We start from the raw sequence: 23958 nt of genomic DNA, 5'->3' as shown, positions 1-23958 counted from the left end.
TGTGAAAACTTAAAAACATGATGTTTCTAAGGCAGGTTCTGCACACGTGAGGAGTGTCTGTTGAGGATTTCTAAGCAGATTCCTTTGAGTCATTATCTCGTCTATAAAACTTCACCAGTTTCCATCAGCAGGGGGCGATCTGCTTCTTTAACTACAGTATTTGAGTAAATATACTAAGTTTCTCTCCATCAGACGCAATGAAAACAAGACACGTCGTCTTTTTGTTCTTTTATTTCTCCAAAATTATTTTGTTACGTTTCTGTACAACTCGTCTCTCGGCTCCTCTGAACATTTTGCATTGAACCTGAACAATTGAAACTCGCGTTAATCCAACATCCATCCTGCTCGCCACACAAACATCATCATCATCATCATCATCATCATCATCATCATCGCCACAGCGGTCAGTTTCTGAACCTGCCGGCCTCAAACAGCCGGACCGTCGGTGTGTGAGTCTTTAGAGGGAGAGAGGCGGCAGCAGAACTAAAACTGCTCCAGGAAACAAAATGGACCCACATGAAGAAAACAAGGAACACTAACAGAACGGCATTCTGGGAAACTTGCTTGTGTGCCATCGAGTCATGGAGAAACATTTCACAATAAAAATAAATCATTCTGTTTTCAGCTCGTCACGAGTCGGATCACGTCTTCTGTCCGAAACAGAAATATTTTCTTCACTTTGACATCAAACAGATAAAAACATTCTTTTCTTTTCTCACATTGTAGCAGCTGAACTAAAATCAATTTGGGCTTTTTCATTTGAAACACAGATTTACAGTATTTCAACGTGTCCAGGTGTCAAATGTCTTCTGACAATTCTTTTTTTCTGTGAAATAACAAAACTCAGCAAGTTTATCAGTCTGTGATCAAACTAAGAATCATTAAAATAATAAAACTCAACTCCAGAGACGACGGCAAACACGAAAATCTCCCAAAATGTTCCTGTTTGACACCATGACAACACAGAAATCCTGATGTCAGTGAACTACTCACAGTACGATCATGTCTATCTGCTGCTGGGACCTGAAACAAGAGATCACCTGAACATGTGACCACGTGATCACCTGAACATGTGACCACGTGATCACCTGAACATGATGGATCTACATCTACTCGTCTCTCTGCGGAGACTCGATCTTCGTCAGTGCAGCTTTAATTGGCAGAATTAACACAGGAATGGTTCAGGACTGAAGCTCCTTTACAAAATGATGCATTAAAAAAAAAAAAAGAAAGAAAGAAAGAAAAAACAAAGTTGGCAAATTGAAATCTCACGTTTGAACATTTTCTTGAGGTTTTTTTGAGGATGGGGAAAGTTCGTCCACCAGCAGGTTCAAACATCCATCCACAGATCGACAGCGAGCGTCTTTAGTGTCTGAGGTCAAAGTCCAGCATGTCCTGTAACGACGAGTCAGCGGAGGGGAACCGAACTGGACCCAGCTTCACCCGTCGCCCCTCCGGCTCTCATTCAGCATCTCGGCAACATTTGCACAAAAAGCAAAAAAAATACGGGAAAGAAACTACAAATCTTTGTTAACCCACCAAACATTCTTTTACTATCAGTGCAAATGAGGTAGACATGACAGACAGCATCAGATCACACGGCAGCAGCGTCCTGCAGCGGCGACGTCACGAGGGTCACGTGACAGGAAGTCAGAGCGATCAGCTGATTGGTTCGATCGCCTGCTGCAGGAAGCCACCCGAGGATTTTTCTACCCATTCGGACTGTGCAAAATAAAATGATGAAGAGTCGAGTTCACAAAGTGTTCGACATCCGACAGACGACGTCAGGACCGAAGAGTCGTGTGAACAAAACGAGTTCAACATTAAAACTCGTTAAACTGAAACTAATTATTAAAACTCATAATGTCTCTTTTCATGATGGTGACCTTATGAACTCAAACATTATGAATAAAAATAATGTATTGAATAAAAAAATGCAGGAAACCAAAACGTCGAGCATCAGTACGGAAGATCGTGAAGGCCAAAATGTAGTTTTGACTTTTACCTTTCTGACTGTTGCCTCTACAGGTTGTTGGACATAAATAAAGACAGTTTAAAAAGGAGAATCTGAACTAAAAATGTCTTGGATGAAAACAAAACAGAACTTTAGTTTGAACTAAAGGAGATTTCCGTATAAACATCTTTCTGACATCCTCTGAGTTAATGAAATAATGAGTACTTGTTTGTTCAGCCGTTTCATATTCATCAAAACGTATCCACACGACTCTTTGTTCTGCTGTGATCGTCTGACATTGTCCACTCTGAGCCTCCGTAGTTCACAGGTTACAGTGTGTTTTTGGGGGAACGTCCTTTTTTTTGCGCGGCGACTGAAGAAGTTCGAAACATAAATCAAAAAGTTAAAAAAACAACATGGCACCAAAACGTAGTGAAAGAATCTGGAAACATCGCTCCGCTCGACCGTGGACGCTCCACGCTTTACTACTGGCTCAAAAATAAAAGATAAGAAGTGGAACGCAGCCCCGCCCACAACTGGAGACTCCTCCCCTGAGACCTCGACAGGAATGCTGGGAAAGGTAGTCCTTTATGTCCTCCTTAAAAACACTAATATTTTTGTCTTTTTATAGCTCTATCACAGTAACATTGCGCTTATTCACCCACCTAGTGGTCAAAAATTGGCAATTACATATTTAAAAAGTAGCATACAACATAAATATTACAGCTGCAGTAGAGGTAATAATAATGATGATAGCATCTATCTGTCTGCATCTAGTACAAATCGGTTTGAAGTCACGTGACAAAATAATCATTATTATTACTCTAACACAGTCTCAGAGTTAGTGCTTTTATGTACACTGGTAAGTACAATGCAAGTCAAAAGTGTTGGACAGTGAACAATCTTCAGTATACCTGCCACATTTACAGGTATCTTACATTTATATGCATCTATATAAATAGGTAGTGTGCATGTTGATCCATACAAATGGCGTCTGTACACAAAGTCCATGCACGGAAATGTTTTCTAATCTGTAATGTAACATGTACATTGTATGTACAGATGCAGACCAGACTGAGTGGGGGGGGGGGCAGGTAACACACACACACACACACACACACACACACAGACCTGTTAAAGGAGCACGTCGACACTTTGAGACTTTTTTTCTCGTCTGTTGTTTTAAGTCGAGTCAGATTCTCTGAGTTCAGAACAGAAACTGGAAGAAAGAAAAAATTATAGTAAAAGAATCAGTAACGACTCTCAGGTGAGCTGCTTCTCTACTTAAAGTCGGCTGGATTTGATAAGAAAACTACGAAACCTGCTTTCTGTTTTAAGAAGTCGGCCATCTTAAACTCGCCCCCCTCTTTAATGTTTAAGTCTCTGACCTCCAGCTGATCGTTCAAGATGTGTTAACATGAATATTTATACTTTAAACTCAGAATCTGAACATGTTTGAGTGATTTATCAAAACATATGCTGTGTATTTCAGGGAACATGGAAAGATTGAGGACTAACTTCACATCCAGATATCTCCACGTTTGTATTTATCGAGTCTGATCTTACTGTTGGAATAACCTGCAAACTTGCAGGTTAAAAATCCATGTTTATGATCTCTTTTGTGTTATTAATGACCAAAGACTTCCTACTAAAAGAAGGCAAAATGACCAAATAATAAGAATAAAAAGGTCAGGAATCACCGTTTTAGACTGAATGAATGAATGAGCAGCGTTGTTTCAAGTGAAGTGTTTAACTGTTGAAATGAGTCACAAACAGACTCCTCGCTCTTGTTTTTCATCCTTGAACAGACGATGTGGAAACGTTTCCTCTCACTGTGCGCTGGGATTCATCTGAAAAAAGATTAATCACTTCTGTAGTTTCCTTCTTCTGTTCTGAACACCCAGAGCAATCCGAGGATTCGCCTCGTCTCCTGACTCGAGTCGAGATGGCAAACGATCTCAAAATGTGGGACTGCCCCTTTAAGAAGATTTAAAGGGCAGTGGTCGAGTCGTCTTGAGATGGCAGTGTTTGTTCAGTTGTCATATACAGAATCTTATCACTACAAATAAAAGAAATGTGTCGTCAATAAAACCCCCCGCCGAACGTATGAAACACTGACAGATCAAAAAAAAAAAAACTGGGTTTACAATTTACCGTTATTTACATAGTTACAGTGGTTTTTAAAGCACCGCTAGCCAAGTGGAAGCTCCACACCTGTCGCTCACCTCCAAAACTGAAACACAAACTGAAAATCAAAACCCGCTCGACTTCAAACCTGAATCTCAAACTGGGCCAACAGGCGACTAAATACTGTGCAACAGATCAGTGTGTCGCAAAATCCACAAATGGACTCGAGTGTTTTATTCAAATTAGATCTTAAAACGGTTCCACTTGTTCATTTTGCGACACACGGCTCATTTTCACGTGTGAACGTGACGTTTGTTTTTGTTCGTCACCGTTTCTGTGCAACTCTGTAACATGTGGAAGAGCTCAGTGACGCTAATACTCGTTCAGAACAGTGACTGTAAAGGCTTCTCCTCTCTTTCTTCAGGAAAGGAGATGTTTAAATTTACACTTTTAAAACTGGGGTTTGGTTTGTTTGACTTCAGCTCTATGAAGCCTTTTAAAACATGCTAAAACAGAACTCTCTCTCTAACGGGCCTGGTTCTACTTCTGTTCTCGATATCTGAAACACGTGGTAGCCCTGTTTGTTTGTTTACAGAAGCAGAAGGTCATGGAGGAGGAGCCTCTCAGGAGGAGGAGCCTCTCAGGAGGAGGAGCCTCTCAGGAGGAGGAGCCTCTCAGGAGTAGGACAGGTGAGAGCCGTTGGAGATGTGGGAGGTGACCGATGTGCTCCGGCTCAGCCCTCCGTCACTCCCCCCGCCGCCCGGACCCCCGGACGCCGTCCTCCTCAGAGGCTGGGGGCTGTTCCTGAGCGCCATCAGAGTCGGGCCCCTGACGCTCAGGCCCCCGCCTCCGTAGCCTCCTTGCGACGATGAAGAGGAAGAGGCGGAGGAGGGAGGGGAGGAGGACGAGAGGGAGATGGGGGGAGGAGGTGGCGGCGGAGGCAGGAGAGCCAGGGACTGGGAGGAGGCGTGGGTGGAGAGGTGGTGGTGGTGGTGATGGTGGTGGCCCTGGGAGTGATGGGGGTAGTGGACCCCACCTCCCACCCACTCCCGGGCGCGCTCGCGCTCCCTGATGTCGCGCTCGTCGCGGTACAGCTGCGGCGTGCTCTGGTGGTGTTGGTAGTGCTGCGGGAGGTAGTGCTGCTGGTGATGGTGGGAGGAGGAGGAGGAGGAGGTGGAGGAGGAGGAGTGAACCCTGCTGCTCTTGTGCAGCTCGCTGTCCCTGCCGAGGCCGTGGGAGGAGGTGATGGACTCGGCGCGGCTGAAGCCACCTCCGCTGTGGTTCTGACTGCGCCAGGACGGAGTCGCCACCGAGTTCTGGACGCTGTGGCTCCAGTGGCTGCCCGAGCGCGGGACGGGCCGCGACGGCCAGCCGCTGGAGCCCGAGGACGGGCTGGGGGTCGGGTAGCCCTGGTTGAAGGCCTCGGCCGGGATTCCGGTCAGCGCCATGTTGCTGAAGCCGAGTCGCATGCTCTCCGAGTCGAAGGCCTCGATCTCGTGAGCCTGACGCTCGAGGAGAGTCCGGATCCGCTCCGATCGTTCGTTCTGCAGGGAGAGCATCTCCTCCTCGATCTGCAACACAGACGAGAGTCAGCGGTCGAGTCAACGCCACAACAAAACGTTTACAGCTGCAAACATTTCTGTTCATAATCAGTGTTTGTTGATTTATTCTCTGGCTGCAGATGGACGATTGGAGATGTTTCTCTGTCACGAGAGTTAACTGAAGGTATTTGGGTTAATTTTGTTGGTGGAATAAATCTAATTTTTTAAAGACATTCACTGAGGCGCTCAGACGCTATGAGCCGATTTCACTGTTTATATAAATAATGAAATCATTTGTTAAGTAACAACAATCCTCCAAAAGAAGCCTGAAACTTCCTGGTCGATGGATAGTTTTATTCCGATTCAATTAAAATGTGTTTTGGGTGAATCTACTTGACCCAGAGGAAGCATAACATCCTTTTTCCTGAGACAGTGACAGTAAAAAGTTTTCGTTCGAGTGTTCGTACCCTCTGCTCCAGCAGCGCCCGGCGGATGGACACCCTCTGCTCCAGGTCCTTCACCTCTCGCTCGTGCTGAGTGTCGGTGTGGATCTTGATCTTGCTCTGGTAGGCGTTCAGCAGCTCCAGCTCCTGCTGCAGCTGCATCCTCAGCACCTGGTACTCGGCCTCCTGCGTCTCATCGAGTCGCAGCTGTGGGGACAAACCAGGACGAACGTCAGCAGCCGACAGCAGCAAACACTGACAGATTTATCTGAAGATGTGATGTGAGGCGACATTTTGCTTTTAGTGGGAGTTTCTTTTCTTGAGGAACTCTTTTATCACGACTTTATCTGACTTTGTCTCATTTTATATCCTGTTACTTCACTGGATCATTTAATAAAATAAATGAAACACTAAAATTTTGTCTGCTTCAAGGGACAGTTCACCAACAAATTCAGTCATCTTAAAGCTTTATTTATTTTCTTATTATTAATCAGATTTATTCTAGAAGTCGACAGTTTCATTGATTATTCAGCTCTTAGCTGCTCTGAGCAGGAGCAGAGCTGTGCAACGACAGTGACAGTTTGTATTTCTGGTCTGTAGAGACGTTCTGTGCGTCTGACTGCTGAGGATTCATTTACGTTTCCAAGGCAGATTAAAAGTTTGTCCTTGTGGATGCGTCTTCATGATAATTGTGCTGATGGTGTAGCTGATGATGGTGCAGGTGTAGCAGGTGTAGCAGGTGCGCGGAGGTTTCCTTGCCTTACTCACAGCCTGTGTGGACAGCATGTCGTTGATGGAGTGGTCGTACTGCTCAGCCAGGATGGCCAGCTTACGTGTTTGTTCCTCTTTGAGGCGTTTGAGGACGGCCTTGTGGTCGGATTTGGGAGTGCTCTCCAGCAGGTGGTTCCTCAGGGCCTTGTACTGGCGGGTCTGGATCTTACAGGTCTCCTGGAACTGACGCTTGATCTGCAGCTCTTTGGACTGAAAACAGGTTTTAATACAGTTTAATATTTTGAGAACTGTATTTGATGAAATGTTTTCCAGGACGTGTTGCTGCTTTCAGACGTTACCTTGAGGCTCTTGGGCTGCTGCCGGACCTCTATGGTGTGTTTCTGTCGCAGTTCCTGCTCTCTGCGCTTGTTGTACTCCATCTGATTGGTCAGTTCCGTCTGATGCTGCGTTCGGATCAGGTCGGCTCGAGTCCTCTGCACCGAGCTCAGCTGCCTGAACTCGAGCTCCTGGGTGGACTCGTGGTGCCGCAGCAGCATGGCACACTCCAGATCCTTCTGGGTCTGCTTCTTGTTCAGGTCCTGGAGGAGGACGAGAGGTCATGACATTATTTCTGACTGACAGTGAATTAAACTACAACGTTGAGTTTACGTTCCATTTAACAAAACGTCTTTGTATCACAATTAAAAATCTTCTTCTAGAAGAACTGCAGCAGATGAAATACTTCAGTCACACGTTCTTTCATTAGAGCTGCACTGATTAGTCGAAGAGAAAGAAAATTCTGATAGTTCATCGTTTCTCTCATTATTTAAACAGAAAAGTCCGACAGTCACTATTCCAGCTCCTTGTTTTGAGGATTTGCTGCTTTTCTTTGTCACTGCTGCCGGTAAATTAAGAGCCTGGAGGTTTTGGATGACGTCACTTTCAGCTCTGGCAGATTGTGACAAGCAGTTTACCTCGTGTCTCCTTTGATTCGGGTAAAAAGCTGCACTGAAGCACAAAGACGACAGAAGAAGCAGTTTATATGTTCTCTGCCTCCAGAAAAACAAACGTCTCTGCTGATGTTCAAACTTCTGTCATGATTAAGCCGCATTTTGACACAACAAACACCAATATCACCGCTCCAACTGAACTCTCCCTTACATAACTATATCATGCTCCTGATTAGAATAATCTATACTCAATAAGAACACCTTGTCTAGGTGGGCTGCGGTACCTCTCTGAGCAGGTCCTGCTCCAGGTTGTGTCGAGCCAGCAGCATCTTCCTCTTGTACTGACGACACTGCAGCTCGTAGTACTGCCGCTGCCTCCGCAGCAGACTGGCCTCCTCCTCCGCCTGCATCTGCTGCAGACACTCCTTCTGACGGATCAACCACTCCTGCTTCTCCCGCTTCGGAGTCGACTGGTTCTCGTTCAGCTCCTGAAGAACAGAATGGAAAAAAGTCAGACCAGCTGTGAACTCAGAGAGTAAACATCAGGCGGTCACGGTCCTGGAAACTGAGACAAAACCGCAATACAAACGTTCAAAATCTGAAGTGGTGGTTCAATCCACCGTGACATTAATACGTGATGATGGATGCCTGTACATATGTAACAATATCTATTGGTCGTCAAGTGACTTCCAGTCTGAGTGGAAACGCACAGCAGGAAGCCAATCAAATCAGAGGAGTTCAGCCAAGCGTCTTAACACATCGAAATGAGCATCAATTATGTTTTTTTAAATGTTAAACGGTAAATAATGAAGAAATCAGTGGACACGAGGAGGAACGACTAACGTGAGTTCTGGTTCAGTGATATCTGGTATCTGATGTGTGAATGTGTTGCTTTTACCTCCTTCAGCTGATCTTTGCGCTGGCGGTACTGGCGTTTCTGTGAGTCCAGTAAACTGGTCAGTTCTTTCTTCTGCTGGCCCAGTATGTGCTGCTGGAACTTCTTCTCTTCGGCGATGGCTGCTTTCGTCTGCAGGACAACACAAACACCTTAATATTGATCCAGCACAGATTCCTGTCCCGGACGAAGCAGACGAGCAGCAGACGTCTCACCTCCTTCTCCAGGATGGCCTGGTGCTTCTTCACCAGTTTGTCGGCCTCAGTGGAGAAACTGTTCCTCTGGTTCTCCAGCTCTTTGTCCAGCTTCAGCTGGTGCTCGTCCATCTCCGCCTTCAGCTTGTTCTCCAGCCCCATCAGCTGCTTCTGGTGCTGCCGCCTCATTCGTTTGTACCCGGACATCTGCTCCCGCAGTGCCGAGCCCTGCTCGTGTTCCTGGATCTGACGGGTCACCTGGAGGACAGGTAACAAACAGATCAACACTGATGTCATGCACTGGAGTGCCAATCAGAAGCATCCAGACATCCACATGATTTTATAACACATGTGGAACATAAAGTTCTCTTACACAAGCAAAAGTACAATAAACTCTGTTTATTACATCCATAAAGCAGCTTCTCTTTACTGCTTTAGATTCTGAGGTTTGGGTTTAATTCAGTTTTCATTATCTATTAAAGGTCACAGCTGTTTGTGTCATCAGTGGATTAGCAGCAAGAATAACACTAATAAAATACGAGAATAAAGTCTCAGACTGTTCTATACTTAGAAATCACCACCAGCCAGGAACCAAACTCATCATTTGTTCAATATAAAGACTGAGAGTCAAATGTTTGGATTGTTTCTGAGCCGACAGAACCAAACTACAGGAGTCCTTGATGAGTGAACTTACAAGTGAGGCGGTTCTGATGGTGGCGAAGTGGTCACGGTTGCGATAGTAAGCTCGGCGGCGTCCAGCTGAAGGAGCCTGTGGTTGGTCCATCTCTGGCTGGTAAGGGTCATCATAGATGTTATCCTGACCCTGAGGAGGAGGAACAGGGGCAGGAGGAGGAAGAGGAGGAGGGGATACTTTAAGATCACACAAACACAAAACTACACATTTTTCATAAAACTTATTTTTCTTGAAACTGGACGGTGCATAATCCAACTTTAGTTCAGTTTCAATCCTCAAACTCTCTCACTGAACGTTCGCTGGCATCACAAACAAACATCTGTGAGTATCGTGGATCCTGAAGCAGGAGGACCGGCTGGGAAAGTGTTTACCGTGGGTCGGTGGATGATGGAGCTGTTGGAGGTGACGGTGTGCTCGCCCTCCTGCATCATGGCCATCTCACTGCTGCTGTCGTCGGAGGCGTCGGCCAGACTGTTGACGGAGCTGCTCTGTGAACTGGCTGAGATGGACATACTGGGAACAGACTGGGAGCTCTCCATGCTGTTGATGGTGCCGGTCCGCAGCAGGTACTGCTCCACCTCCTGACAAACACAAACATCCAATCAAGAAGTTATTTCTTGGACAAATATTTAAGTTTTCATCTTTGTCCGCTTGAACAATGTGTCTTTTTCAGACGTGCTCCACAGACTGAAACAGACTGTTGTGGCTTGATGTGCAACAACGTGTGTTTCTCAAGGCAGTAACACAAAAACAAAGACGAATGAGCAGGAAGTGTTCATTAAGATTTAACCAGCAGATGCTGAATAAAATAGAGACGTTGCATTTTAACATTTTTGTTCCTTTTGCTCTCGAGTGTTACTTCAGTACACACAAATGTACATAATAAGCAAAACTACAGTCAAAGAGACTCTTTCCGCAGTGTGCTCCTCTATTTTTAGCATTTCCAGTCATGTAACTATTCAAACATAATCTTTCTGTCACTGTTCTCTCTTCCTTCACTTCCTCGGTCTCCTCACCTCTCTGTGGCTTCATTTCATGATCCTACTTCTTTTCTTTGTCGTCTTTTTCCTCGTTCTCTACATGTTTTCCTTCTTTCCTCCTCCTCGCTTTCTCTCCTCAACCATCCAACACCCCAGCACTCAAGACTAAAGGAATCCTGACATCACAAGAACATTAGAAAATGTGCTTTGGACAAAACCCAAACAGCTCCCAGAGGAAGGGGGGGTCTGTATGGAGCGTTTCTTTATGTTGTTGGTAAAGTGACCATCACTGACAAAAATACGACCTGTTAGAATCTGACAGGATGCTGTAAACTCACTATCGATGGAGGATGCCTCCTGGTGAAATAATTCATAACTCTGGATCTCTGTGACTGTCTGGCACACAGCCTTCACCTCTCCCTCCTTCCTCACCTCCTCATCCTCCCCTCCTTCAGACACGGGGCCGTTCTGCTGGGTCTCCTGGAAGAGGATCTTCTTCATCTTACGGTACTGCAGATTATCCAGCTCCCGAACTGCATCCTTCGTTCGTGCGATCAGGTCCATGACGACGGTCAGCGGGCGCTCGCGACACAAGAAGCGATGCTGCAGCAGGGAGAGGACAGGTGAGCTCAATGACACGGAGAGGAGATTCATGAGTGTGTGTGTGTGTGTGTGTGTGTGTGCTGGGTTGATCTATGTGAGGACTCACATTGAGCAGCACGTCCGAGGTAGGCCGGTCCTGGGGAATCTTCTGTAGGCAGGAGTCAACGAAGTTGCGGAAGGAATCAGACCTGCAGAGAAACATGAGATTATATTTCTAAGAGGATCGTCTACGACCTCTGAAGACACAAACGTCTACTTTATCCTGAGATTAAGAATCTATATCAACATTGTTAAGATATCAGATCTTGTTTACTCCCCATCACATCTTAAATATCCCAGCACATTTCATCTACTGTCATAGTTTATTCATGGAGTCCCTCAAGAGGAGAATTTACAAAAACAAATCTAAATATTTCAAGAAATGTGGTGAAAAACTTTTGATCCAAACCCAAACTCTCCCGACTCTTAAAGGCTTTACTGTCACATGCGGTGGTACGGTGACAAATTAACTTCACAGAATCCTTTCCAACCAATGAAATCAATGCATCTCGTCATTCTGATGATTTTACCGGCTGTTCAATGGTCGATGAAACAGATCGTGATAAAAACAAGGAGGAGAACATTTGAGTTCAGTGGTTAAAACTTTTAAGACTCTCCACAAACTCTTCTGAGGGAATTATGTCTCAGTGTGGAGATAAAAGCAGCTGATGGCTTCTGCAAAGATCAAACTGAGCGCAGATCAAACGGAAATGTTCTCACCAGTGATTGGACTGAAGGATGGGGCTTTCATTCTGAGCGATGTGATATAAGGCACTCATAGCATTCATGTTGAACAGTGGGGGCTTCCTCTCCGCTGTGGAAGAACACAAAGTCAACAACTCCTCGTTCGCTATAAATTCACGCCTGGATTTATCGTTACACAGACGGCAGGTTTTACCGAGCTCGATGGAGGTGATGCCCAGCGACCAGACGTCCACCTTGCCGTCGTACTGTCCCTCGTCCATGGCCAGGATCACCTCTGGAGCCATCCTGACGGAGAGAACAGCAGGACGTCAATAATACATTAAGAGTTAAGAAGCTCAGAGTGCCGTGGCATCGATCTGCACTTTCTATGACCTCTGAAGAAACAAACACGCTTAAAGGTTGTTGACAACTGCAGAAAGATGCACTCAGGACACAACACTTGATTTGTAGTAGGAGCTTTAAAAATTCTCCTCTTGCTCATTTTAAAAGACAATTAGACGACTGACCAGTTAATATAAAATCTCTCTGAGAAGGAATGATGACCTGAACACCTTAAATATCCTAGATTGATTTCAACAAACAACCCCACTCTCTGATTAAATGTAGTCGTTGTAGAAGAAGACGGCAGGTTTGGGCTCAACACTCACCAGTAGGGAGTCCCAACGAACGAGTTGGCCGGAGCGACGATCGAAGCAGAACCGAAGTCCCCCAGTTTGACCTGACCGGGCTCCGTCAGCAGGATGTTTCCTGCCTTCACGTCCCTGCAGAAGATCAGACGTTAGCACCAACACACACTTAACGTTCATATTAACATTCATATACAGATGTAAGGTGACCAGCAGCCAATCAGAGCTGGTCTGCGACAGATACCACCTGTTCTTAAAGAAGATTTTCTCGTTGAAATAAGCGTTTGAAAAGATGAACAAACAATCCTGTGAACCAGAAACTCAAACAATGTTCTCAGGACAACGTGTGCATCTGTTTTTACATTTGTTTTAATCAACAGATCTTTAAAAATTGATCAATTTTCTTGGTAAAGTTGAATGAAAACTTCTGTTACGTTTCTGGCAGTTTAGATGCGTAACAGCAGGAAGAGCCACTCTGTGCAGGCTCACACATTCTTATCAGCTCATCTTATTCAGTGTCCAAACAGTTGAGTTGTGTAACGCGCTGCCTTTGTCTCACAACAGCTGTTGAATCTGATCAGAGATAACAACTCTTGCCAGCAGTCAGTTATAAACAAGTCGTATTTGGACCTTCAGGAAGCCGAAACCTGTTTTCAACATGGAGCACATTCTTGGACTTCTTGTCTCGACTTGTATCACGTTCAACATGTAAACACACTTAACCCGTCTGAAAAACACCGACAGTCCGTCCACTTGGTCTTATTTTAGTTGTTACGTGTCGTTACTAATAATAAACACATTTTATCTGAGAGAAAGTCATTTCTAAATCTTGTAATGAAACTTTTCTGGAATGGAACATTGACAGACGTGTTGCAGTAAACTGGTAACAGATTAACGTGTACAAACAGAAGATTTTTACCTGTGAATCATGTTGTGTGAGTGAAGATATGCTAATCCCTGCAGTGCACCATGGGTAATAGCAGCTATTTCTATTTCCTGGAGTGGCTTTTTGTGAACTGGAAAGGAAAAGAAAAGAAGAAAAAGAGTCAGACACAACAAGAGACCGATGAAATAATCACGCCTCAATAAGTGAACGGGTGTTAAACGAACCTTCGAGGAGGTCTGAGGCCGAGCCGAGGCAGTACTCCATCACCAGCTGAGGGACGACACAACAACAGGACCATCAACACACGCACCAGTTTCTCTTTACATCACGTTTCCACATCAGATCTGAACGGATACGTACCCACGCCGTGTGCTCCTTCAGGTAACATCCTCGATACTCAATAGTGTTCGGATGGCGAAGCTTCTGCAGGAACTTCACCTCTTTGATGATGTCCTGCCATTTCTGCACATCAACACAACACTCAGTCAGTCTCAGCACATTGTTATTTCTACAGACATGTCAGTGAACTACCAGACTCCTGACCTGGTGTATTTCTAAACATCTTTCTTCATCAACAACAGTAAGAAAGAAATAATGTGTGTTGAGAAGGTGGAGGACGATATCGCAAGAAAAATCTCGAAGTTTAGTTTCTTGGGCTCAAATTTCTCTAAAAGTTCAGAGTGAATACTTTTAGAACGAAAAGGGAAAAGTAAGAGTTTAAAATACAAAAAGGAAATGTGTCGTGTCTTTGTGGTTTGTTACCTCGTTTGTTTGCTTGCCGCTGTACGACATTTTCTTAATGGCCACCACCTCATTGTTGCGCACATCTCGGGCCTGTTGACCACACACGCACACACACGCACACACACACACACACACACACACACACAAATGTTAAACATTAAAGAAACCAAGTTACTCAGACAGAACTGGTCATTTCATTTGAGTGACCTCAGTCTGGGGATGAAGGCAGCGTCACTGTGTTCACCTGGTTCACCTGGTTACTGTTTATCTGTGCGTCAGGCAGCATGTCAGCTGTCAGACTTTTAAATATCGATATCCAGTTTATGCACATATGAAAAATCATAATCCAGGACAAGATACTTTGGGTAATTAATCATTAATTTAATTTACAGTGCACTGATTTTAACTTGATGTTAGCTGTAGAATCTCCAGCCTGTTTGACAAACACAAATATCAGCATCAGTCCCAAAAATCAAGTATCAGCTGAGCTCTACATTTAAAACACAGATTAGAGTCATCGACACATGAATCGGCCTCTCCAGGGAACATTTAGGTTCCTCTAATCCCTGATTACAGAAACGAGGTTTAATGTTCACATTAGGTTTAAGAAATCAGCTTAGAGGAGAAAGCCGACTGTAACCCGGTTACTTAAATACATTGAAATGACTAACAACACCAACAAAGCATCATCATCATCATCATCATCATCATCATCATCATCAGTCAGCATACGTCACAGAACAAGAATCAAATCAACTCTTTTATTTTAATTTCTGGACTTGATCAGAGAAATAAAAAACATGTAAATGAGTTTTTACTTATTCACCTGCTGCTCTGCTGTCTGTTTACATTCAGCCATTTGTGTCAGTGGAACCGACTGAAGCAACAAAATCTTCCATCTGTTAATTTTGCACTGCTGCTTCTGTGAATAAACTACTTTTGATAAAATCATTAATTATATCTCCACCACTTGGTGGCGCCAAAACATCAACCGGACACGTTCAGTGAGCCGAGGACAAAGACGTACAAATCATCTGCTCATAAACTGAACATCATTATTTTTTATTTATTTATTTTTCTTTAGATAAAAATGTTCATATTTCCTCAAATCTATTGCCAGAGCTTTAATCCTCCAGAGGACTTAATCCTCAAATCCCAAGTGAGGATGCTGCTGCTGTCAGACAGCAGACGACGGCACGTTTCACTGTGACGACAACAAGAAGTCAGACGCGACCCAGACTGTAAACAACTCACTGCTGCATCATCCATCACTGTTTGTACTGAGAACAACTCCTGAACAAAAACATTCAGATAGAGAGTATTCAGGCAGAGTCGGCCAGCGGAGCTGTGTGAGCTTATTTAAAACACGTCAACATTAAATAAGGCTCTGAAGCCCCGACTGACGTGATGACGGTCATCTGAGGACACGGAGTGAGCACACAGCAGAGCTCAGAGAAGTTCAGCATGAAGCTGCGGCACTCCTGTTAAATTGATGCAAATTGATGCACATCGTCTATTTTTGTAGCACATCTCTAATGGCCTTTTAAGGATCCTCTGAAACTCAGACGTTCGGTGTGTCGGTGAGAACACTGTGGAGGTGTGAGTCTACCACGCAGCCTCAAGAATGAAGGTACAACAACACACACACACACACACACACACAGTGTTCCCACTGTTTTCATAATTAGACGGGGACATTTTCAGATTCACAGCTTCTTTATTAATGACAAGATGCAGATGAGACAGTTTCTGTCTGTTAGAAAACCCACACAGACCAACACGGCTCTGCCCTCCAGAGCTCAGGGAGCGTTTCCCAGGGAAATTCAGGAAGAATCTGATAAAGATCTGAACAATCTGATTTACTTCAACACAATCTCACAGCACACAGAGGATCGTGTTGCTTAAGATTTACACAGAAAACTGCCAATAAAGAAGGAGCAGATAATCTTCTTCTGATCGTACGGTTTTCTCTCGATCCAATACCACCGTCAAACATCTGATTAGTTGTGCTCACTGATGCTGGTTTACTCCAGCTGGAGAACGGTCGACCAATAACAGCACGATTCTGATCATCAACCTGAACTTCTTGCTGATCTTTTGAGAAACATCTCTGATTAACAGCTACGTAAAAACAGCCACAAAAATGACATAAATCCCAGAAGAGAACGGCACAGACCCAGCAACTCAATATCAACTCCTCAATTCTACAATGATCCTGAGACACATTAAAGGAACAGTTTGCCCAGTTATGAATAACATCCTGAACGGTTTGCATAGCTCTCCAGCTACATCCCAGATAAAAGCAATGTAAAAACACAAAATGTCTCCATAAAAATCGTCCACAGTAAACTAAGTCTCCAGAAGCCCTGACACGCAAAACTGATCTGAAAATGTTATTCGCACCCAAAAATTGTGGAAATAAATTGTGTTCAGATCAGTTTGGGATCTTTGGTCCTGTGGAGACCTGGATAGACTGAATTTACATTTGTGGGTGAACTGTTCCTTTAATCACTCAGTGCTGTGGTATTCATGACTGAGTGGAAACTCTCTGAGAACTCTGCCTCATGGATGACGACACTGAACTGGTGTGTTTAAAAAGAGCAGAACGGAAACGTTTGTCACTATTGTTTATAATGAAGAGAGATCGTCTGAAAATGAACTCTGTTATCACAGATTTAAAGGAGACCCTCCACCTTCAGGTGTGGCTGTTCAGAACAGGTATAAACGCACCTTTGTCCACACAAAAGCTCAGACAGCTCGTCCGTTTCTATCAGAACTCGTCCCAAACATGAAAACAACCAAAGAGTAATTCAGTCCAATAATCAGGTTCCATCTCGTTCACAGATTGTCTCGGCGCGGAGACGCTGCGCTGACCGTAAAGACACACGTGACCAATCAAACATAAGATCGACCTGATGTTGTACTCACGAAGTAAACAGCTCCGAAGCTGCCATGGCCGATCTCACGGAGGTCAGCGAAGAGCTTCTCCGGATCATCTTTGCAGAACAGATCAGCCACCTCCGGGTCCTTGAGATTGCCCGCCCGTGCACTCGAGGGCATGGCCAGGGCCTGGAGGACGAGGAGAAGAGGAGGACAGGTGAGGAGAGGTCAAAGGTCAAAACAAGGTAACACCATTCAGACCTCAGAGGTACAACTGATGAAATGTTTCTGTCCAAAAGCATAAATCGTGGTCACGGTAACAGAGATCCAATTATACAATTCAATTCAATCAATCAAATCCAAATTGTAAACTGTATTTTCCTCACAGCTGACTGGTTCCACTTGAGCAGAATTAATGTTAAATCAATGTGAAGAGCATCAAATCTAATTAAAGGACTTTTACAGCGAACCTCTTCTAAAAGATTCATCATTAAGCTTTGGAGTCAGTTAATTATCTGCATTTCCATCTATTATTACAGATATTCTCATAATATTGGTCCCAAGTTAAAGTTCCTATTTATTGATTAATCCTCGAGGAGGAAATTTAAACCCTCTGACTGAATACATGCAGACACAAACCCGGAGGAAACACTGACAATGCCAACTGAAACAATCCTTTAACAGAATTATGAATCGTTTCTATCTGATGTATTTGGAGATGTTCATCAGTCGGGGTGCGACTGCAGGTTCCTGTGTTTTGAACGCTGCTGGAGGAACTTCCCTCCGGTTTATATTTGGATCACGGAGCGTGTGCCCGTTCTGTTTCTGAAGGATGTGAAGCGTCTGTTTTCCACTTCAGTTGGGCAGAAAACCGTCTAATTAATGTGTTAAACATGCTGGAAAATGCATTCTTGTACTCTTGTAAAGTGACCCATTTGCAAAACTCCCTCATGTGCACCAGAAATCAGAGACTTTATCAGCGGGCCTGATGTTCACAATCTATGGAGCATGTCTCAGATAGTGTGCAATATTTCAGGAATGTCATGACTGGATGCTTTTGGTGTAAATGTGTGGAGTTATCACGTCTCTGATTTAAAACAGACTCTATCTTCCACAGTTCATCTATCTGGGACAGTAACCAGCCGACAGGTTGTGACACGAAGACATTCAACAGAAAAACAACAACTGTGAATGTCCTGAAACACCAGAGCGAGCGAGTCAAACAGAGAGGAGGCTGAGAACTGATGTGGAGCAGACAAAATGGCAGCTGGTTTTTACAACATGATCTCAATTATTAACTGAAGTACGTAAATGCTGTGAAGGTTTCCAGAATAAGAACACGGTGCTACAGTCAGCTAACACAGTCTGAGCGGGACATTAAGAATCACACTTTGTGCCAGAAAATGCAAATTAAAATCAATAACTTCAGCAGATAATTACTCCAGAAGATAAAATATATGCGCTTATTAGAGCTGCGTGACTTCAGAAAAACTGACACTGCTTTTTGTTTTTCTGCTGAATATATGAAGAATTACAGGGACTTCCCCAAAACAACCTCGACAGCTTTACTGGGAAACAAGATGGAATGATGGGGGATTTGCTGGGGAGTGCGTCAATCAACGCACATCTCTTGACCTGCGTGATCAATGAATGTTTGCCTTCGTATCACTCAAACAACTTCCCATGTATAGAGGAAAACTTAGGGCCAGCCCGTCTTATAATCCACAAGCCTCATTATTTGACAAGTTGTGAATGAGACAAGAAAATCAACTTTTCTCACCAATACGTCCTTTAAATCAGTTAATTATCTCATGTCGGACAGAATTATCTGGTAGATCTGCATTGATAACTTACTTAAACTAATTGCCAACTAGTTTAAATATTGATTTCAGACTTTGAGCACAGTGTGGTGGAGATTACACGTAATTCTTAATTTACAATTCAGACAAACTGAAAGCCACAAAATAAGGACAGACTCAATCAGATTAAAATAAATAAATAGACATCACAAATAATACTAGCAATAGGAATAATCTCAGATGATTAAGTTGACAATCATGGTCTGTTACATGCCAATTTGGTGATACAGGGAACAAAATGCTGCCGTCAGCTTGTTTCTGTCTCCTCTGACTGTAAACTGAAAATCTTTAGCTGATCGACATTTTTCTGACATTTTTAAGACCATACAATGAAGTAATGGAGGAAATAACTCAGACAAATAAACAATGAAAATAATCCTTTGTTGTAATCAACTATCAATCTGTATCAGCTTCACTATCAGCTGATCAGTTGTTACATTTGTCTTTTCATTTCCTCATTCTTGTTTGGAGTCGTGAGGGAAGACGTCCTCCTTCATAACAGGGAGGCTCAACAAGAATATAAAACATGAAGTAAGATGGATCTATACATACACGCCATTTCATTACATGCTGGGAACTCGTGTATCTGAAGCAGAAAGCCAAACTGACAAGTTCTTCACTGTCTGACTCGAATCAAAGGTCCGTATGAATCAACACAAGAGGACGAGCTGAGCTGAGCTGCAGACCAAGTCACCGCACTAAATCAGCCCCCTGACTGCGTCCTCAGCCTGCACACAGAGCCCAGGTTATTGACGAGAGCAACATCATTTCATAATGGGGTTAATGTAGCTGCTCATCCTGGAGTGTCAGCTGGAACCCTGAGGAGAGCCGGCAACAGAACCGGGCCTCTGTGAGTCTGAATGCATGAACACACGGCCTCGGGGTCCCTGTTTAATGCAGGACTGCCGGGCTCGTTCCCTTTAAAGCACTTCTGTGTAAACGTGCTATTAAATCTGCGCTAGACGAGGAGACAGATTATCACCCTCCCACCCCCAACCCAACATTTCTTCAGAACGCAGTGAACCAATTTCCAATCATATATAATGTGGCACACAGTGATCTGATGGTGTTCAGTCCAAGAAGAGGATTCAGACGCCTGCAGCACCCGTCTACAGTCAGGAGGAAACAAGCAAGCCGAAAAATGAGAGAGAGAGCGGCATTTTTCTAACAACAAGTTTTCTTTAATTAGAATGAGAGAAATGGGGCGTCCTGATTGCCTGGAGCCTGAACTGTGATGTTACTGGTTCTGATCCGTCAGGAATCTTCATCAGGACATTACTCTCCAGTTTTCTATCATCTGCACTATACATTTTCACAATAAACAAGAAAGTAAGAGTGGCCTTCAAATAGGGTCGTGATATTAAAGGATCAGTTCATCCAAAAATGTAAATTCAAAAGTCATTATGTAATCAGGTCAGGTGGAGTGTCGAGTCCACAGAACAGTTCTGGAGCTTCATAGTAAAACTTAGTTGCAGCATTCTGCTAAACAACTGAAGAAGCTGCAGACTTGATTTAAAACAGAGAAACAACCAGAAACATAAAAATCTTCTGCTGTGATCACAGTCTGCTGAAGCCCCGACGTCAAACTATCTTCAGTGTAGCTGTTCAGCTACAAGCGTTAGCATCCAGCCCGTCTGAGGTGGGTGCAGGAGCTCAACTGCACAACGAGGGTGTGAATAATGTCTTTTCAAATCAGTTTGAGATCTCGGGGCATCTAGAGACTGAGGTTTACAGCAAATGAGCAGTATGGAGGCATTTTATGGCTTAACTGGTTGTTTCTTTTACGTTTTAAGTCCCCAGCCACTTCAGTTGTAAAGGAGAATGACGCAGCTCTGTTGTCGGGGTTAGTGTTAGCATGGCGGTGAGGACATAATGGCTGATTTACGTATGTGGTGAACTAGTCCTTTAATGACCCAGTGTTGTGGCATTCATGACTAAATGGAAATTCTCTGAAAACCCGAGCTCGTGAACAATGACACAGGAGCAGACTGGTGTTTAAAAAGAAAGAAGTACACAGAGGTTCGTCACTACTGATGTCAACCATTTTCTGATTCCTCAGCTTCACGTTGAAAAGCAGAAAAAGACCAAATCATTCCCCATTTTTAAACATGAATCCATCTTGCGGTTCTATTTTAGCTATTTTCCAGTGAACACGGGTGTTCTCACAAGTTCAGACACACAACTCTGGGGACGCAAGTTTCCTCAACTTCCTATGTGGAAAAAACAAACTCACACAAGTTGAATGAAGTTGCATTTGAAGGCAGCATCAGACGCTGAAGAACAGCGGAGGGAAAAGGGAAACGAAGCCTCAGACGTGACGTGAAATTTGGTGCGTCAGTGGAGCCGAATGGCTGAGATCACATGGCTGAACTGAGCCCGGACTTGAAAACAGTTTTGCATAACAGAAGCTCTTTGTTGTGAACGTGTGAAACAGTCACACAAAGTGGGTTTATAAGCGTTTATTAGCACCAATAACAGCACCACTTATAAACTAAACTGATATGATTTCAAAGTAAAAGAAGACTGATCACAGGCTGGGATTCATCAACAGTGTTCACCGGGCGTGGTCCAAGCTTTGGGGAAAAGTTCGCACATTGACATTAAGACTTAAATATCCACAAACTGCACCTCTATGACAATAAGTACATTCTGACTCTAACTGTGATACTGAGGCTTCTCTAGTGTCTTTGGGGGCATACAAATGGAAACAGAATGCGTTTCTGTGATTTAATACGAAGTCTCCTGCAGGCAGATGTCGTTTCCATATCGAACTGAATCTCTCCACAGTTACTTAGGATGAAATAGGGACACTCAACATGTGAGGCTTTGATTTGAGGTTTACATAAGCATTGCATCAACCTCTGCCCTAAAAAAGAAACCTCAGATCTATAAAGTAAGTCTTGTTTGGGCATTGCAGCACCATAAATAAACTGTAAACCACCCCCGATGAATTCCTCATCAAAAGACATGAGCGTTATCCAGCTGGTGATAAATGTTTTGGACCGGCCTGTAACATCCAACGTCAGCAGCTCAACTGATCACAGGATGGATTTTCCTTTGTAGTGGTCAAAGTAGCTCATTAAAATCGAGGACTCATTCCACCTGGTAAACAGCTGCATCAGATTAAACTATACACAGTTTATTTGTAAATTAGACATTTTCTTCACGTGCTAATGTTAGCAAATGATGATAAATGTTTATGAAGGCGAAGCTAACACTTCATGACAGCAGGAGCTAATTTTACTTTTCTATTTTATTTTATTTTATTTTTTTAGCAGGGGTGATTTAAGGACCCCCAGTTAGAGAAGGCACAAAATCTACAGGACAGTATTAGATAATGTCTGTTTTCTTCCATGAAGTCGAATTTTGTTCTCGACCCAACACAGAATTCTCTTTCTCGGTTGTTCGACATAAAGAAAAATAGCGATAAATTCTGCCAACTGAGTATAAACCGATATAACGACCCATAAGAATCCGCCAAGCTAAATGTTAGCCGCAGCAATTTAACACCATTTTTCATTTTTCTATGGGCATCTGAAAACAAATCAAAGCCCACAGGGCGTCCCCGGACCCAAGTTTGAAAACCCCTGGAGCGGCTAACTAGATGAGCTAGCACCGCAGCTAACTAAATGTAGCATCACTTACCGCGGCTTATTGTGGTTCCGCTCTGGAACGAAAAACAACTGTTAGCAGCCAAGCTAGCGAGCCTCTATCCTCATAGCCCGAGTCTCCTCTCAGCAGATAATCAGCACGACGTTTGGCCCATTTCCACCGAAGTCCCTCCTGGTTTCAGGGCAGCAGTGAAACAGATTAAGCTCTCAGAAAACACACTGCTAATAAAGCTGGCTCGAGCAGAAACTTTCAGCTCGCCAGTTGTCTCTCCTGCGTTACTGGGTTACTAGCCTTAGCTAATTGGCTAGCTTAGCTTCGATAGCTTGCAAGCTAACGGTAACATTAGCTATTCTACGGGGTGTGGCTGATGTGACTCCGCGGCGCCCCACTTCCGAGCATGTTGTCCCGTCACACCGGACCGTATTAAAATATACTCCTAAAATTCGTCCTACAGCCTGCGCCCCATCCCGAGGCTGGACTTGTTTCTTACACCGTTTTTGTTCTTGCTAAATACAAGATGGCACAGACTGGTGGGGCGGGACTGAAGTGGTGACCGGAAACTGATGTGTTCTATTTCCGGTGAGGTTTCCGCTTCACAAATAAAAGGGTAAAAATAAATCGACCTAGATAATATTAATAATCTGGTACAAAGGCTCGAAGGCTTGATTTAATGATTTTTTTCTTTTTACAGGGACTCCATACATCTTTAGCGCAGCAGTGAATAGAAACTCTGTATTCTGAAGATGTTCAGTGTTGGTGATGAAAATGTTGAACTGAAAACGAGAAAAGGACAAACATCAGCAATCAGCTGCGTACTGTTATTAAATAAATCAGTATAGTAATCCATTTCTATTTTCTTGAATTAACTGTTGACAGTTGAAATGTAGCAGTGTGAGATACAACTGAGGAAAATAACATGTCACCTGAATAATATATAATATACCAGTTTTATGTTCACTCACTAACACTTCACCTGGATGTCTGCTGATGGTTATTGTCACAGTACATTCAGTGATGCCATCGTAAGGACACACATCTTGAAGAAAAACAAATAAGCTGTCATATTTTCTTAAATAAAATATGAAAAATAGAAATAGAGCGAGGACAGTGAGGTAATCGGCTAAATCTGTTATGAAATGGCGACATCTAGTGGAGTTTCTGTTAACTGCAGGCAGCATTCAACACATTCACAAGAGGTTCATAATTAATCTCTTTTTAAATGCACAAGCTACAAATGCTTCCATCACATAGGGTTATTTTTTTTTTAAATCTAATTTTGACATGTTTTTGTTTATTCAGAAGAATCATTGTTTGAAAGGCAGAACAAACTTCAGGGTGAACTGGAAAATATTTGGATTTTTATTTTGATACATGAAACAACTATGGACTCTCATTTGAACTATTTTCTGTTCTCTCACTCTTTTATTTACAATTAAGACAAATTGAACGCCACAAAATAAGGACAGACTCAATCAAAAAGCAATGATATGGTCTTTTACATACTTGATTGGTGAT

At 43.5% G+C, this 23958-nt stretch overlaps 1 protein-coding gene and 1 long non-coding RNA gene across 6 annotated transcripts; one reads left to right on the top strand and one right to left on the bottom strand.

Moving 5' to 3' along the window:
* Nucleotides 1–213: 213 nt before the first annotated feature.
* Nucleotides 214–22982, bottom strand: taok2a (TAO kinase 2a). 5 transcript variants are annotated; one of them, XR_005072771.1, is made up of 21 exons: nucleotides 22477–22981; nucleotides 17021–17161; nucleotides 14111–14182; nucleotides 13709–13810; nucleotides 13573–13618; nucleotides 13382–13478; nucleotides 12484–12597; nucleotides 12030–12121; nucleotides 11852–11945; nucleotides 11199–11280; nucleotides 10922–11092; nucleotides 9881–10090; nucleotides 9510–9638; nucleotides 8837–9073; nucleotides 8625–8753; nucleotides 8011–8214; nucleotides 7136–7375; nucleotides 6825–7046; nucleotides 6090–6272; nucleotides 1089–5652; nucleotides 214–1040 (listed from the first exon to the last, which is right to left on the bottom strand). XR_005072771.1 is itself a non-coding variant. In XM_037088196.1 (21 exons), exons 2-20 carry the CDS (start codon nucleotides 17150–17152, stop codon nucleotides 4756–4758), a joined length of 3453 nt encoding a protein of 1150 aa, XP_036944091.1. In that variant the 5' UTR covers nucleotides 17153–17161; nucleotides 22477–22981; the 3' UTR covers nucleotides 214–4701; nucleotides 4736–4755. The 5 variants fall into 5 exon arrangements, 4 of the variants coding, with proteins under 4 accessions (XP_036944091.1, XP_036944090.1, XP_036944092.1 ...); XM_037088196.1 differs by having other exon boundaries at nucleotides 214–4701; nucleotides 4736–5652; XM_037088195.1 differs by having other exon boundaries at nucleotides 214–4718; nucleotides 4753–5652.
* LOC119013580 lies at nucleotides 22935–23332 on the top strand. Its single transcript, XR_005072785.1, has 2 exons — nucleotides 22935–23050; nucleotides 23135–23332. It is a non-coding gene; the product is annotated as an uncharacterized LOC119013580 (long non-coding RNA).
* The last annotated feature ends 626 nt before the right edge of the window (nucleotides 23333–23958 follow it).

The sequence above is a fragment of the Acanthopagrus latus genome, chromosome 23, assembly GCF_904848185.1.
Source record: "Acanthopagrus latus isolate v.2019 chromosome 23, fAcaLat1.1, whole genome shotgun sequence".
NCBI classification, from domain to species: Eukaryota; Metazoa; Chordata; class Actinopteri; order Spariformes; family Sparidae; genus Acanthopagrus; species Acanthopagrus latus.
Note: the sequence above shows the minus strand (reverse complement) of the source record. Positions and strands in the feature narration are given on the sequence as shown.

What these genes read in the sequence shown, in the direction of transcription:
- taok2a (XM_037088194.1), bottom strand. Translation starts at nt 17,152, where the DNA reads ATGCCCTCGAGTGCACGGGCGGGCAATCTCAAGGACCCGGAGGTGGCT. An exon ending in CATCACCTCCATCGAGCTCG is followed by an intron (nt 11,946 to 12,029) that starts GTAAAACCTGCC and finishes GTTCTTCCACAG; the next exon opens with CGGAGAGGAAGCCCCCACTG. An exon ending in AGGCCATCCTGGAGAAGGAG is followed by an intron (nt 8,754 to 8,836) that starts GTGAGACGTCTG and finishes GTTGTCCTGCAG; the next exon opens with ACGAAAGCAGCCATCGCCGA.